Raw genomic sequence first — 16642 nt, 5'->3', positions numbered from 1 at the left:
ACGTTCAGAACGCGATGCTGAGTTTGTCTACTGGGAATGTCGCGGTGTTGCCAGAAGCACTTTTATGTTTACAGATTAACAAGGGCTGTAAAGCAATATACCATTTCAATCCAAGTACAACAACTTTACGCTTATTTGACAAGAGCAGCGATGTCTCAGGGATTCTTAGAAAACAGCAAATGCCTCATATGTTGGCATCAGCCAACTTTTCCAAAACTCCACGGAGCCAAAAGAATAAAAATGTTGACAGCATCTCCTCTACATGCATTGTTACAATGAAGCCCATGAAGCTGTAAGGCTGTAGCACCACCTAGTGGTAATCCAAAGCTAAAACTGAAGATAGTGATTGGGTCTCATTCATAACACTGTCCTCTGCAGAATGCGTTCATACTTATGTACTTTCTACATCATAACCACAAACTGCAAAGCATTTTGTTCAATCTGTATGTAAAAGACTAAAGTATCACATAATTATAAAATAGCTGCAAAAAAACCTGTACAATATTTCAAAATCCACCCCTGCGTTTTGAAATACCCGAGAACATATTCCCAGGTATTTCATGACATGGTGATGGCATCACCTTTCATTTTTCAGCAGGGTCAGGATGCTGAAACGGTACAACAATTTTCAGATTTTTGTAAAGTAAAAAATAAAGTTCAGATTTTTTTTCTTTCACTTCACAAAGTTCAACCAAGTTTATGGTTGAATTTCAAATTGAATTGAAGGGGTATGAATATTTGTGCAAGGTACGGTGTGTTGCTTTCTAGAGACAAAGCTGGTAAAATACAAAAATTAAAAAGTTGGCAAATTTCCACAAATTTATTTGGCAAACAAACATCACATCAAGGGCTTGAAGCAGAAATACTTCAGCTACATGAGGAAGAGGATGTGGCTCCTGATCTGTGTTTAAACTAGCCGAGTGAAATGACCAAGAGAAACTTATTTGCTTTATTTAACTCTGCAGACCATTTTCTATGACTAAATCGTCATCCGACAGATTAAACTTGGAGCAGCACCGAAAGCTTGACGCTCAAATGCAGCACATGTGCCAGACGTTTAAAACCCTGCTACCATGACAACATATCCTGATAATTAAATCAACACAGCTGAATCTCTACGAGTATCCTCCTGGGTTAAACAGCTTGATGACGACGGCTTCGTAAGGCTGCAGTTTGAGAGAGTACAGATACGTCGAGCCCATGCGGTTCATTCCTGTGCTGGCCACAAACACGCCCTTCTTAGGCAGGCCGGGAGCCCGGGCCGGATCCAGGGAGAGCGGCTCGGCCCACACGTTGAGCAGAACGAGGAACCGCACGCAACCCCAGGAGCGCAGGAAGGCCAGGACGGGACGAGGAGAAACGGAGGAGTTGGAAAGCGAACTCGAGGAAAAGTTGGAGGTGGCGTTGAAGGGGAGGAGCGTCAAGCTGCCGTAGAGGAGAGCTTCTTCACTGGACTTGGTGTGGCTGAGAGTGGAGAAGAGAGCAACGTCCGAGTGCTTTGACTCTTTGTCCTAAAAGGTGCAGGGAGCAGAAATAAAATGCATAAAAAAAAATAAAATAAAAAAAAAATTAAAAAAAACAGGAGACGGCAAATAGTGAGAATAATCCTTAAGAAATCTGGTCACACATTTATCTCATTACTCTGTGGGCTCATTTCTTTAAATCTGATAAGATTTTACCCAGGTGTGGTCGATCTCTTCCCCGTATCTGAAAGCAGGTGATCCTGGCAGAGTCATCAGCAGCACCAGGAATAGCCTCTTCAGCTCAACAGGCACTTCACCTCCAACCTGCAGATGTTACAAAATATTACTGGAATACATACAACACCACAATGAGTTAGGAGGAATCTAAGTTTTCCAAACGTAACTTACAACCAGATTTAAGGGGTTGAATGTTTGATCATCTCACATGTAAAGATTGTCTGCAATCTTTACATGTCAAAGAGTCAATTTTTCCATCACCCCAGCTAAAGAAACCCGATTTAAAGATGAATATGTTAAATCCCCTTCTAAAAAAAATAAAAAGATTAATAATAATTATAATAATAATAATAATCTACTATAAGAAATGTTATTTTCAAAGACCCACAATTTTATTTCTGTTTTCAGGTTTTAAAAAGAAGAAAAACTTTTGCCGAGGACGAATGCATTTATTACCACTGAATTCTGATTCTTTAAAAAAAATAAAACAAAATGCATTTCTAACCTAATAAGAAAAATATATATAAAATAATACTTGTACTTTTAGAATCAGTCTGTTGTGGAAATGTAAAAAATAAATAAAATAAACATGGCAACTAAATTTCTTTCCAGATTTCAGTTTTAAAGTCTTGTGCGAGTGCAAATAAATTTACAGTTTTAAAGGGGAGGGGAAAAACATTTTGCATTTTTGCAGGACCCAATATAAAGTTGTGATAACATTTCATTTCAAGCATTCAGGCTTGAAAGGAAAGGAAATACCAAAGTTGCAAGTAAATAACTCAAATCTTCCAGCATCCTTAAATACGGCAATTTTATCTTTCCATATTAAACAATTTGCCCTTCAGTGAATAAGATACATTTCAGTTCTTGCCTTAAAAAGAGGCCAAGTGCCATCTAGGGGCTCCTCCTATTTAATATCTACATAATAAGACTATAAACACATAAGATTAGTTACCATATGCAGATGATGCACAGCTCTATGTTACAATGTCATCAGACCAACACAAAGCTATTTAAGAACAATTCAGTGCCTGTCACCCAGTTCTAAAGTCTTTTCACTGGTTTCCAGTAGCCTGAACATGCAAAAAAAAATAAAAAAATCACACATCCAAGTACATTTTAAAAGTTTTATAAAATCCCTACTGTACACTTGAGATTTTTAAAAACACACACACACACACACACGTTCCTAAAGCAAGAGTTAACCCTAGACCTTGAAAGACGTTGTTCAGCAACTATTTGACTCTGTAATTCTCCAGAGTTTTAGTAGGAAGATATTTATTTCATCCAGGTAATGTGGAGGGGAATAATCTAATCCAATCTGCCTTTTTGGACAGTAGCTTTCCAAACCTGGAGATGGAAACCACTGACCTAGACAAACCAAGTTAGATTAAATAAGCTTGCATAAAAATAATCTTACTGTCCAGCTGGTCCACACGTCTTCCTGTCGTGTTTGCAGCCACGTCTCTACAGCTCCAGCTACTTCCTCAGCAGAGAGAGGCTGCTCCGACTTTGGTAAGATGGACCTTATGACCACATTTACCAACGTGAGGTTCTGAGACGAGGCATTCAGCGGGCGCAGAACATCTGAGGTCTGTTCTACCAACAAAATCCTGCAGTAAAACATGGACTTGCATATTTATTTGCGCATCTTACAATGCAAAAAGAAAAAAAGGAAGAAAACTTGGACAGTAAGTTGCACCTTTCCTCCTGATGAGTGTTAAATTCCTCAACAACTCTCCTCCACTCCTGCAGAGTCTGATATGTTTAACACAAAAAATATGAACTCATGAGAACAGCGCTTTTACCAAGATTAAAGACATCAGTAACGCATTTACCTCCACCGAATATGCTGGATCAGAGTCACAGATGACAAATCCGGCCACACCTTGCTCCAACCAGAACCTTAATGCATCCTGGGGAAAATGAAATGCCTGTTAATGAGCACGTTGGTGCGACAAGCTACTGGGTCGTTTTCACTCGTACAGTATCTGAACGGTTCGACGGTTTGTTTCCGGGCATCTCCTCCTGTCCCAGCAGATTCACGTCACATATGTTCAACACCACCCTTAGATCTGAAAGACCAAAATTCCCAAACGTGATGTTTATGCAGGAAAACTCCAATAAAAATTTAACTTAAAGTCATTTTGCTTACCTGCTTTGTTGCTCTCTGCAAGCAGATGTTGGATCTGAGCCTTTGTCTCCAGGGCCTCACTGAGGTAAGCTGGAGTTGCCTTTTTATCAAACACACCCTGCAGGATTAGAGCGCCAACTCCCAAAGACCTGAGGTAGGGAAGGCGCTCACACACCGCTTCAGAGAAAACATTAAAGTTTAACCAGATGGTAACTGATTTCTTTAAACACAACAACTTTTCTGTCTAAATACACCCTTACAATCTGAATGATGGGCCAGCATCAGCAGTCTTTGTGAATTGTTGGTAGATAAACAGCCTCAGGGAAAACAAAAACATGCCATGCGTTATCTTTTCCATCATGTAGGATACAGTCACCTCATGCACTGTCTGTAACATTTGATATTTTAAATGTTATGTACCAAACCAAAGCTAAAATGCTGAAGCAGAGGAAGGAAGCTCCACATTTAGCAGTATCTTGAAGTAATCATCTTCTGTGTGTAGACTTTATCGGCCTGTATCGTGTCACCGAAGGAACTTTGACCCACTTTTGTAAACAACAACGCTTTGGTTCTGTAAGATGTCTGAACTGTGACGTTTTGAACAGTTCTGACATGGACCAATTAACATTTCACTAATTTAGGATGTGATTCTTTACTGAACAGTTCTTTTTTTGGACAGTTTGCTTTAGATTGTTTTTGTTGTCCAATCTGACAGCACAGCTCTGCTGGGATTTACTAGAATTTTTTTTTTTACAATTACATAAAACATAATTATGCTGGGTTTTAGGTGTCAAATGCCAAATTAGACACAACTTGATAATTTTAACAGAGCTTAAAATAGATTACAAAATGTAGGTAGGGAGCAATTGATATTAGGCTTAATTGGGCAAGATAGCAATTTTCTTAGTTTTGTAGATTATCGATTCTGCTAATGCCAAACAGGATTTTGAAACGGATCAAATAAGTTTATGTACAATCCATCCTCTATGTTGGTTTGCCATTACATCTCAAAGACACGTTGGTGCTAAATTTCAACACGATGTCATGGCACAAGTGCTTCAGATAAAACAACTGATTTGTGTCAAATACTGGATCAATAGGAATTTGTCTGCAGTAAGACTGGATGTGATTGTGTGGCATTTCCCCAACAATGGACTGAATAATTCACAGCTCACAGTAGGTATGTAGCATTTGTAGACCTAAACAAACAATATCACTTTAAAATGCAGTAAAATAACCCAAACTATGGATCAACTTATAGCCCTAAATTTAGATTGAAACCTGTGAAAATGTGTGACCCAAACAGAAAATTACTCACAAAAACAGGCAGACATTTTTAAAAAAAGAGAGAAGAAAAGATTGCCACACGACTTTCAGCAAATATTCTTTGATGAATGTCCCACTCTGTGGTTAGAATATGCATTTGTTTAATACAAACAAGTATCAAACCAGCTGATTATGGGGATGGGTAATTATAAACAGGTCCTTTGGCTGATTTTTATTCATTTACTCAAATTTTGAGATTAATATTGATTTAGAGAAAGAAAGGCGACTCAAATGTTTAAGGGAACTATGCAGTTAGTGACAGATTCACAACTGTCAAAACGGAGCCAAACCAGCCACAGCAGATGTGGTGAGAGAAAAACTACTTGTAAAAATACAGCAAACTCTCCACAACTATGCTCAACAGTTCATGAGGCTTTTGTTTATATCCCCAAACATCTCCAGGTTTGATATTGTTCCAGAAGTAGTAGATTGGAATATACATTTGTATTTTTTGATTAAACAATTTTATGAAAATGGTGCTACATAAAACTGCACAAATAAGGAATAAAAACCTTTTTTTTCTTTGGCCATCTAGTAAATTAGGATTTACAAAAAGCTTAACATTTTTTTCTACTCTACTGGGTAATTTTTTTCATAATTTAACACGTTTCAAAATCACACATTTGTCGTCACATTTCCGCTTGTTCTTACCGTTGATGCCCCCTGACCTCTCGTCCTGCACGTGCGGGCTCGGTTCGGGCTGGATCTGGTAGAACAGACTCTTCTGCCACCATTTCAGCGTCGCCGGAAACGGTTTCGGGTTTATGACAACGATGGCGACAGCCAGCATAGTCATCCATGCCAGCCAGAACAGCACCACCAGGTAGCAGCGTACCGCCCTCCAGCCCGGACCCCCGGCGGCGGCCTCCAGCTGCTGCCTGTTCATTGGCTGCCACTGGTGCACCGGCTCCGGGGAGAGCAGAGGGGCTGTTTCCGAGGCGCCTTCGCCGCCCGGCGGCCCGGCGTCCGGCACGCTGCCGTAACCGGCTCCTGCTCCCGCGTTCAGAGGCATGTGGACCCGGCTGCAGGTCAGTAACACACACCAGGATAAAAATGACTGGATGTGATTAAAGGTCAGAGACAGAGCTTCCTGTCCTCTGGTCACATTAACCCGATGACGCGCGTCTGATCTGCTCCTAACTTTTACACAGGTGATTTAATCAGTTCATTATTTTGGCTTGTTGCTGGTCACGTGACTCAGACCAGACCTGCTGCCCCATTATGGCAACACTGTGAACGTTTCCACGTAGGTTTCCTCCAATATTTTGTTTTCAAGACATGTATATCACTTTTTAGGTCAAGTATTCAAATACAAAAATCAAATACTTAAATACAGACGATAACAATTATACAATTAATGTATATATGGTAAAAAAATCTCCATATTTAAAAAAAACTATGGTGTTATATAAATAATATAAGCTCGCTAAAAGTGCTAGTAATTAAAATATAAATAATAATATTACAAAGCTTTGTTGTAGGTTCTATCTTTTCCTCTATCTCTTTTATTCTGTCTCTATCTCTCTAGCCTCTTTTAACTGTGCACATGCTGCAGCTTACACAACCATGTTTATGTGGCAGTCATACATAAACAGACTGAAACTGGTTAGACAAGCCTTGGAGGGAACAGATTGCAGAGAATAAAAAGCTAAACTCGCGCTACAATCTTTGCCTCTCTTGGTTCCATCCATAAGGTGAGTTAAGTGAATGTAACGCTGCATCTGTTCCATTTGTGTGACACGTATGGCTGACCATTTTTCAGCATTAAAGTCTACTTTTATTTATATATAATCAAATCTCATTATTTCTCAAAGTAATTTACACTCAAGGGTTCTGGTCGGGTCCTGAAACTGGTAAACGGACCTAGTGGAGCACAAAGACAGAAATGATAAATATAGATAGTAAATAAAAGTTGAATAGCATGGTTTTAAAATCATCCAGACTCTCTGAGAACTGTCAGAAATGTGTTACAGCCGTGTTGGGGCCCACACAGTTATGGGAAAGATGCTTACTTTAGAGTTGTCTACCTGACTGTCACTGCCAGTCTGTGGTGATATTGCACTTTTGCACAGTATTCTAGTTCTTGAGATGTATCTGTAATTATAATCGACTGTTGCTTAAAAACGTGCATAAGAGCATCTCCCTTCTGGCCTCTTTGCTCTGCACGACGACGTTCCTGTCTTAGGAAGTTTCAAAACGTTTCACCTCCCCAGGACAGTCCTGTGTTGTTAATATGTATGCTTTTCATCTTTGTATGTTTTTATTCATTCTCCATCTTTTTGTTAAGCATTGCACAGGATTAATAATTGTTACTTTAGTCTAAATACAGTATAGTAACTTGTTTTTAAAACAGACAAAAATAAGTTACCTTTGGTTATTTTTCATGAATGTGTACTGGAAATTATTCATTGACAATCTCTATTCTATTTGAACTTGATTTCTGCTAAAATTAACCAACTTTACTGGGAAAACTGACTGGTAGTTTAGAAATATTTGCCAGTAACACAAATGGTATAAATCAGAAAATACTACAAAGTAGTATAATAGGATTTCTTTCTTAATAAGAAAAATACACATATTGGATCTGCAGGCATTTCCCAAGAGCATTAGCTGGACTTATTCAGTCTTAGTCTTTAAAAACAGCATCTCAGTTCAGCAGAAGGGACATTTAATCTCAAATGTCACACTTGCAAGACTCGGAAATATTAACATTTTTGGTGAGCTGCAACATCAACAAGGTCTGTATTGTCTTATGCTGGAAAACTCAACCAATACTCACTTTTTTTCCTCCAAAAAGCTCCAGGTTTTCCTTCACCTTCCTCCTTTCTGTTGTCCACCAGCGTTCCTGCTATAGCAAAATGTCGGAGTCTAATTATTTTATGATCTGGCTTGTCAGGATTTTGTATGGCAAGAGGACGGCCTGTCGAATACAAACTCTGCTCAGTTAATTAATAGAGAGGTGCGAATCGTCCCCACGCCGCTACAAGACATTCTGAAAACCCCATGACTGCTGAACCTGACAGCTCCCTGAAGTCCATCATAGGCTGTAGGTGGCTTTAAATGGACACGCTATGTTTTCTAGTGGTGAAATTAGGAAAAAAGCAGAATTTAAAAGAACTTGTTTCCACCATTTGGCTTTCAGCTTTCACATTGTAGTCCAGGCAGTTTCATATGTAGTTAATGTTTAGTGGTTGGCCTCACCGTGGGCAACGACTGGTTTGGGACGTCTAATGATTGAACAGTTCTTCTTCAAGGAGGAATAGTTATACGCCATTACTTTCAGGGATTTTTAAAGCAATGCTTGGCTGCACAAGTTTGCTTTTATTGTGGATGTTTGTAATCTGGGTTATTTATTGAAAAAATAATATATACAGTGGTATGAAAAAGTGTTTGTTCTCTTCCTATTTCCTATTTTCTTTGCATTTTACACTTACACTTATTTAAGTGTTTCAGAACATGAAACCAATTTAAATATCAGTCAAAGACAAAGTCCAACAACATGAATGTTACATTAACTAGTTACTCTAAACCCTTAAGTGTAAGTGCGTGTTTGTGGATGGATCCTGTGTGAAAACATTCTGTCTTGTAATGGACTGGCAGCCTGTCCGGGATTTGCCCCGCCTCTCGCCCATTGGTTAAAGATTGGGAAAAAATTATCACCAACTCAGTATAAGCTTATAAAAATGCAAGCCTAACTAAATTATTCACAGCTTAGGTTTGACAAACATCATTGAAGGGAGTAACGAGGCAGCATATCTATACCCCATCATATATGGTAGCACTTGTTTTGCTGAAAGTCCGACGTCAGGTTGCTGTCTGTTACGGACTTGTTTACACAAAACAAAAAGAACATGTGACCTGCAAAAGCCCTAATTCCTGGAAAGATCCCACAAATGTGACGCTGCCTTTCTCCTCTTGTGTCTCCACCTCTGACTTTCTGCAGTCATGGTTAATGTGTCTTTAACATTTTCTCTCCATTCATTTACCTCTGTTTCTGAAGACTTCAAGATTTCCAGACATCAGACGAGTAACGTAATCCACAGAAAACGTCTGTTTCTTTTCCTGTGTGGTTTGAAAATGAGCAGTGACTCATCATTTGTCATTTCGATCCGCATATGAAGAGTTTCTTATCACTCAGAGATGTGGCGTAATGGGAAGTAGCACATATACAGAGCATTTGGAAAGTATTCCCAGTGTTATTGCCTTATTCCAAATTGTAATATTACATTTCATAACATTCAAGGTTACTGTACCCCTAAAGTAAAAACAACAACTAACATCAAATGGTGAATCATATGGAACAGTTGGGCTTTAAATCTGTATTTGGCAGCAAGTCTTTAACAATTATGTTGCTGTCATTTACTTACATTCAGTGTTTCGGTGATGTTCTGTTTGGTGCCAACCATACCCTATAAACTGATGGCCCAAAAAAGTCACACAAAAGATGTGAATGAGGAAAAGTGTGGAAAATTGCTCTCGGGCCGCTGAAGTTTATTTGTAGTTACCCAGATTATAATTGATGACAGTATGAAGTCGAGATAATTCTGGTGCTGAATCGCAGATTACATCATAAAACCCTGCGATTTTGAGGTGCGCCTAGTTTTGATTGCCGCCGTACTTATTAAGTTGAGTGTGAGTCTGAAAATCAGAAAACCTTTGTTACCATAACGAACTGTGAACACAGAAAAACACAGTATCAAAAACCAACACAGTGATCCATATATTCTTTTAATTGACCGGAAAATAAAAACATGAGGACAAATTCAGGGTGTACATCACAGGAAGCATTGTCCTCTTGGTTAAATGCTCAACTAAAATGTAAAACTTGAAGCCGGTGTTGACTCTGTGGTTATGACATTAGCTTGAATCCTCCTCAGATCCCCCAATGTCCTGCAAAGTTGCAATTCAATGAGTTAGTCCAGTTGGAACGTCTAAATGTTATCAATCATTTCTAAATTGTAAATTGTTCCAATCCTGTAAAAAATTCCCAATATCACTCGTTGATTTTAATCGTTTCTCTAATGCTTGTCAAGGGCGAAAATTCTCACTTTAAATTTTTGGAATTTCATCCCATCTGCTACTCAATATTTTTCATTTTTGACTGAACAAAAAGACAAACATATTGAAAAGCAGTAATTGTGTTCAGCAGTGATGGCTGAATGAAATGCATGAATGTCTCACCATAGGTTCCTGCGTCCTGAGATTCATGATGTGTTTCTGATAAGCTCCTATGATGCAGTCTCTCCTGCGAACACAGAGATGGTTCAGTCCACACATTCCTGCTTTGATCTATTAAAGCTGACGGTGATTATTAATCATAAGTTATTTAACTCACTTGCTGGTGATGCCTCCCCCCGGTGGGAGCCCCGGTATCTCCTCTGCAGCCAGGAACTTGATCACATACAGAAGGTCGGGATCTTCATCTTTGGATCGCATCATCTGAATGATTTCTGCGGAGGCAACAATTTGAGATGAAAAATGCACAGAAGATGAAAGCAGCCTGATAAAACTTAGTGGGAACTTAGTTGGAACTTCTGCAAAGCCATCCAATCACCTCCCACTTTCATGTCAATGTGCTGCTCCAGGTTTGCCTCGCGCTGCAGTGCCTCCTGCGACACCTGGGGGGCGCCGGGGAAGCACACGATGATGATGCTGATGTTATCCAAGCTGCCCTGCAGAAGGAAGCAGAGGATTGTTAATTCAGGCAAGTCCAAAATTATTCATACACCAAGAGGATGTAGAGTTAAATTAGCTTCCTTTCAGCAAAAACGCTCGTCCCTGAGAGGAAATGAGACAAGAGATAATGATGGTAAAAGGTGTTGGCATCGGTTTTGAAAAGTTAAAATTTTGAAGAATTAAATAAACAACATAAAATAAAAATAATCATAATAGCTTTAGTCATTGAACAAGCATTTTAACACATAAACAAGACAAATTTTTTCTATATTTGGTCTTGCTTTACTACGTTCCTGTGGGGTTTTTTGTTGTTTCAAATAACTGTACAAGTCATTTCTAGGTTTTCTATTCACATTAAGATCTTAATAGCTATATTAAATAGCACTTAAATTGTAACTGAAAAGGGTGAAAAACTAGTTGGCACCTTAATAATAATAATAACAATAATAATAATAATAAGAAGAATATAAGTTATTATTATTATTATTATTATTATCATTATTATTATTATTATTATTAACAGTGGTAAACCTAAAAAAACATTAAATAAAATATGTCAATAATCTTCTAGCTTTGCTACTCATTTAATAAAATATATCCAGTGTTATATTTTAATTACATTCATTTTATCATGTGTTACTTTAACTAAGGGCTGTGTGATAGCTCCAATATTAATCAATCTAATGTGGCAAAAGAATGGATCAATAACTATTTGTAAGCAGGTGGTCAGATCTGAGTAATTTCGGCTATTTATAGTCATTTGTTGCATTTGCAGTTTTTTTTATAATTGGTGATGTTAATAGGCTACGTACGGCATGTAGCTTTTGTAAAATGCATCTTACATCATGACTGTGTTATAACTGCAGAGCTGTGAGGTCAGTCTGCTGGAACAGGAAGTGTTGCAGATGCACTGAAGCCTTTTCAGGTGAAATAAATAGCAGCACACAGAGGGAAGGATTAAAATTCAGAGGGGGAGTGTCTTCCACTGTTCTGCTGAGCTCTCGTCAACGCGCTCACACTCAGTGTTAATCCCGACCATGTGCAGCTTTTCTTGCTCCAACCTAATGTTTAAGGATCTCTTAGTGCGTCTATATATAAGTCAGGTAAAGCGCTCAGCGGTATTTTTGATCAGCCAGGAGTAGAATCCACTTACGTAACAATCAGGTGCGTCACTGAGAGCCTGCTTAGCTCACCTTTTTGTCAGTGTGAGGCTACTGATTCATAAATCTGCTTGCTGTAGCGTCTAGTGAGACTATAAACAACCGAGTTGAATCTAGTGGAGTCTGGAGAAGTTTTGGCTGTAAGTTCACTTCAGAGCAAAATAATAAAACACACACTTGATTCTAGACTTGCCTGTTGAAATTATATGTATTATGGTATTGGACTAACAACAATAATATAGGACAATAAAGACTTTTATTAGTTTTGGTAGTTGCTAAATGATTGCAACAATCTAATAAAAGGGAATGAATGGACAAATGAGTGAAATAATCAAGTCTGCTGTCGTGTGGTTAAATTGGATATTAGAGTTGCGATCTTGAATACTTATTATTTTGCCATTTATTGCTTTGTTGTTATTATTAGCATCAGGACACAGAAAAAAAAACTAGAATGATGTGTGTTTTTAGGTGGGAAAAAGTAAACCATGTTCCTTTCCTTTTATGTAAAACGTACAAAAACAAATGTCAAAATCATTGGCCCTGTAAAATAATCCACAAATAATGAGCCTAATTGGCCCAAACCCAAAAGTCATCACCACACTCTGATGCAAATAAATGTTTACATTTATCAAACTGCTAAGCATTTTATTTAGAGTTTCTCTCTGATAGTGATTTCAGCTTTTCTTTCATATATGTCCTGTTAATTCATAATAACACATGAAAGAAATAAATGTGCTACAGGATATTTGATACAAGAAGCCAACAGGAAATAAATAATTTGCTAAATTATTCATATTTATTTCTAGATATGTGATTCCTAAACTAGTTGATTTTTCTTCCTTTTATCTACTCCTTTAGAAGCTCCTACTGAAATTTCAAATCTACGTCTTAATCACAGATTAAAGATTAATACTGACACCTCTTGGTCCTTGTGTAATTTACGTTGGTCTTACGTCTCACCTTATAGAGGCAGAGGTCAATGACCTGGGTACAGATGTCTCTCAGGTCATCGCACACCTGGAGACGGTTGCGTATGAATGCGCACAGTTCCTCGTTACCGATGGCGTCCCACACGCCGTCGCATGCCAGCACGAGGAACTCGTCTTCGGGTGTCCTTTCCAGTTCATACACTTCCGGTTCCGGTGACACCAGTTGCTCCGTTTGTGGTCTCCAGTCCACTTCCTTGAAGTCAAAGTCTCCCAGTGCTCTGGAAACGGCCAGTGAGCCGTTAATCCTCTGCAGGGTAACCGAGCCGCCGGCGTTCTGGATCCTCTCCTTTTCCCTGGGATTAAACGGCTTGTGGTCCTCTGTGTAGAAGACCACCTGGCCATTGTGGCAGAGGAAGGTGCGCGAGTCCCCGCAGTTGATGAAGTAAATGTAACGTGGAGAAATCATGACAGCCGCTGCGGTAGAGCCGCTTCTGTCCCAGCTATCCTTGCGAGCCATTTTGTGCATGTGGCGATCGATGCCCAGGAATCCCTCACGGATTCCCTCCTTCACCTGGTCAGGGTCCTCGTTTGCTTTGATCCCACCTGTTGAAAACAATATTTGGGCATAAAGATAAATGTATGCACTGCATGTGGGAGTAATGATTAAGTCTAGGGTTCAACAAGACTTTATAATGTGCATTAGTCTACTTTTCGACTGGTTGCTTGGGACCCACTTGTAGGTTTTAAAATATTGTACTGTGAATCTAATGGTGGGTTTTGGTATAAAACAAAGAGTTGATGGAGAAGCACTTGAGGCTCTCCAAGGGCATCTCTCTGTAAGAGATGCCCAAAAGGCATCTCTGTAAGCCCATAAGGCTTACAGAGATGATCTTCTCTGTAAGCCTTTTGGGTTAAGATTTATTCATTCATGGAATCCCCAAAACATGTTTTCAAATTCTTCCAAGATGTCTCAACTCTGTTTTAAACCCTTGCAAATGCCTGTTTTGTTGTTTCTAGTCCGTAAAAACATCCAGTCCCAGTAAACTGTAAGTTTTGCATCAATATTCAACCGTATTGAAGGTATTATCAGCATTAGTTGTGTACCTGTTGTCAGGATGTGATCCAGCAGGTTTCTGGAGCAGTACTGGGCCACTGTGATGCCTGCATGTCCATCAAAAACAGCGAAGTACGCCCAGTCCTCCAGGTCTCCCTTCAGCTGGGGCAAACAGGTGTGGGCATCTTCCATTTGAGCCCTCCAGCCCTGCATGCTGGCCACAGCGTAGTTCAACCCCAAACTAGAACCCCCTTCTGCAACATGTTTCTCCAAGTTGGGGCGGTCCAGATAGGGGCTTGGCATTGCGTCTTCGTCTTCTAAATTGTCCTCCTCCTCACAGCCTCTTTCCCTGGATCCGGCCTTGAAGAAGAACGTTACCATTTTCTCCGTCTCTTTAACCAGCTGCCGGAGAAAGGAGGGCACCTCCACATTGCTGGCACGCCTGGCCGTCCTCATCACGCAGCGGAGCCTTTGCTCAAGCTTCCTGCTCGACCTGCCGGCGGCCCGTCTCCTCCTGGTGCTCCTCTGCCGGCCGTGTGTTTTCCTCAACAGGTCCAGGGCAACACTTTAGCTGTGCCAGCCCTACCAGATAAACAAATTGCTTTTAATGCAAAAAAATGTAAAAAACAAACAAAAAATGAGGGTTTTTAATTTAAAAACAAGAGTCCCGTTTGCTCATCCTTAAGCCGACTTGTACAATTTCCAGCGTCTGAGGTCCTTCGGCCCGTCTTAATCTCACTCCTCTCTCCGCCTTGTTCTAACAGTCACTCCTCTATCACTTAATCTGTTTAGTTATCCATCTTCTCTGCCCCACCCACTCATCTCCCTTTCTTTCCTATGAAACTCTGCTGGATAATCACCTGGCCAGTGAGGCACAACAGATGACCAGCGTGTGCACACACACCCCCTGGATTATTAAGAGTACATTTTACGCAATGCAAAGGAATCCCATTATCAGACTCAGCAAAGGGATTGCATGAGTGATTTGTTTTATCTTATTTTGTATTTTACTCACTAAGCACCTTGCTGCTCTGCTTGGGGACATTCTGTTACTGTAAACACGATTCATCTGAAGACGTTTAGGACATTATTGGACATGTGAAGGTTTTATGGTTTAGCGGATGCAGTAGGATTGCTTCTACTGTGAACATTAACATCTGAACTCCACAGCAAAAGAACATATAAAAATATAACATGTTCAACATGAAGATGTTTTTGATTTATGATGTCTCTTGTGCAATATAAATGATTTGCTGCAGATCTGAAACACAAATGTCTTCCGTTTACCCACTGGCTCTAGTTTAAATACAGACTCTAGGCTTTATATTAGTTTTGATTTCCTGAGGCGCATGGCTCCCGAGGGACTTTGGCCTGCTCTGCTTTTTAGAAACTAAATCAGATCCAGGTTTCTTGGCTGCTCAAAGTTTTAGCTTCCTTAACAGACTTCTGCAGAACTGAGATCTTGACTTTGCCGCATCCACTCCTTGACCTTTTTTTGCTCTTTCTTTAGCCATGTACTTGTTGCTCAGCTGATATGTTTGTGGAGGTCATTGTCATGCTATTGTCACAACCCATCTTTAGTGTTCTGGTTGAGTGACGAAGGATGTTCTTTAAGGTCAGATACGACCTGGTTCTTTGGCTTCTTAATGCAGTGAAGTTATCGTTTATCCCAAGCAGAAAAACTGCCCCACAGCATCTTATCTCCACTCCCATGCTAGACCATAAAGAATGTTTTCTTTGGGTCATAATTAGCATTTCTCTTCCTCTGAACACAGTGGGTCAAGCTGATTCCAAAGATCTTGATTTTGGTCACATTTGACCGCCACGATTTCTCAAGACCTTTTCAGAATATTGTAGAGATTATCTTGGGAATTGAAGAGAGGTTTGCAGAAAAGCCCTGATCTGGTCATTAACAAACTAGTGTCATGTACTGTAAGCTGATCCCTCCCCGTTTTCATGATTAGCTTGACCCTATGAGGCAACATGTTAACAGGATAGTTGATGACCATCCTGTATTTCTTTCTTATTGAATTACTCTCCCCACGTTTTTGCTGATGGTCTTGTTGTCTATTCCAGCTTTGGTTGGTCTCTGATGTTCTTTTAACTATTGTTTGGTTTTTCCTGTGGTAGGGATGATGCTGTCAAGGAAGAAATTAACATATGAATTGATCTTATGGATGGATGGATGGATGGATGGATGGATGGATGGATGGATGGATGGATGGAGAGGAAATCATTGCTATGTCGTGTTAACAGTAGACGTGTAGCAGTAATAATGACCCTACTAATTTTGTTTAAAAAATCTGAACAAGTTTGTTTTGTTTTGTTTTTTTCGTACTGACAAATGTACTTAAATTAAAGGTTGGATGTTTCTGAATTGTCATTGTGACGACTGCAGACTTTTCACACATCTTTATCAGGGCCGTCAAGAAATGTGGAAGGTTCTATGATTAAATGTAATTTTAAAAAAATAAAACGTACATTACAGTCAAATGCTATAAATTGTCATATTCGAAAACACCTGAATCCAGGAAAATTATATTAACAGACAGTTCTTCATGATATAAATATCACAAACTTTGATATTGTGACAAGAATACATTTGCATTCTAATTTGCAAATCCTTATGGAAGAGTATATTGTAAATTTTTGTTATTATTGTA

At 39.4% G+C, this 16642-nt stretch overlaps 2 protein-coding genes across 4 annotated transcripts; both read right to left on the bottom strand.

The window, feature by feature from the left end:
* Positions 1–797: 797 nt before the first annotated feature.
* On the bottom strand, positions 798–6327 carry LOC103136278 (4F2 cell-surface antigen heavy chain). The gene is made up of 8 exons (XM_007549449.2): positions 5812–6327; positions 3856–4011; positions 3687–3775; positions 3539–3616; positions 3403–3458; positions 3121–3313; positions 1680–1787; positions 798–1511 (listed from the first exon to the last, which is right to left on the bottom strand). Exons 1-8 carry the CDS (start codon positions 6170–6172, stop codon positions 1116–1118), a joined length of 1437 nt encoding a protein of 478 aa, XP_007549511.1. The 5' UTR covers positions 6173–6327; the 3' UTR covers positions 798–1115.
* A 3548-nt stretch (positions 6328–9875) lies between these two features.
* ppm1na (protein phosphatase, Mg2+/Mn2+ dependent, 1Na (putative)) lies at positions 9876–16162 on the bottom strand. 3 transcript variants are annotated; one of them, XM_016670239.1, is made up of 7 exons: positions 14379–16161; positions 14030–14264; positions 12957–13528; positions 10715–10832; positions 10496–10610; positions 10342–10405; positions 9876–10050 (listed from the first exon to the last, which is right to left on the bottom strand). In XM_016670239.1, the coding sequence occupies exons 1-7, from the start codon at positions 14433–14435 to the stop codon at positions 10018–10020; spliced, it is 1194 nt and encodes a 397-aa protein (XP_016525725.1). In that variant the 5' UTR covers positions 14436–16161; the 3' UTR covers positions 9876–10017. The 3 variants fall into 3 exon arrangements, with proteins under 3 accessions (XP_016525725.1, XP_007549513.1, XP_007549512.1); XM_007549451.2 differs by having other exon boundaries at positions 14030–16158; XM_007549450.2 differs by lacking the exon at positions 9876–10050 and having other exon boundaries at positions 10069–10405; positions 14030–16162.
* Positions 16163–16642: the final 480 nt, after the last annotated feature.

The sequence above is a fragment of the Poecilia formosa genome, unplaced genomic scaffold, assembly GCF_000485575.1.
Source record: "Poecilia formosa unplaced genomic scaffold, Poecilia_formosa-5.1.2 Scaffold31, whole genome shotgun sequence".
Lineage (NCBI taxonomy): Eukaryota > Metazoa > Chordata > Actinopteri > Cyprinodontiformes > Poeciliidae > Poecilia > Poecilia formosa.
This window is presented reverse-complemented; position numbering and strand designations above follow the sequence as displayed.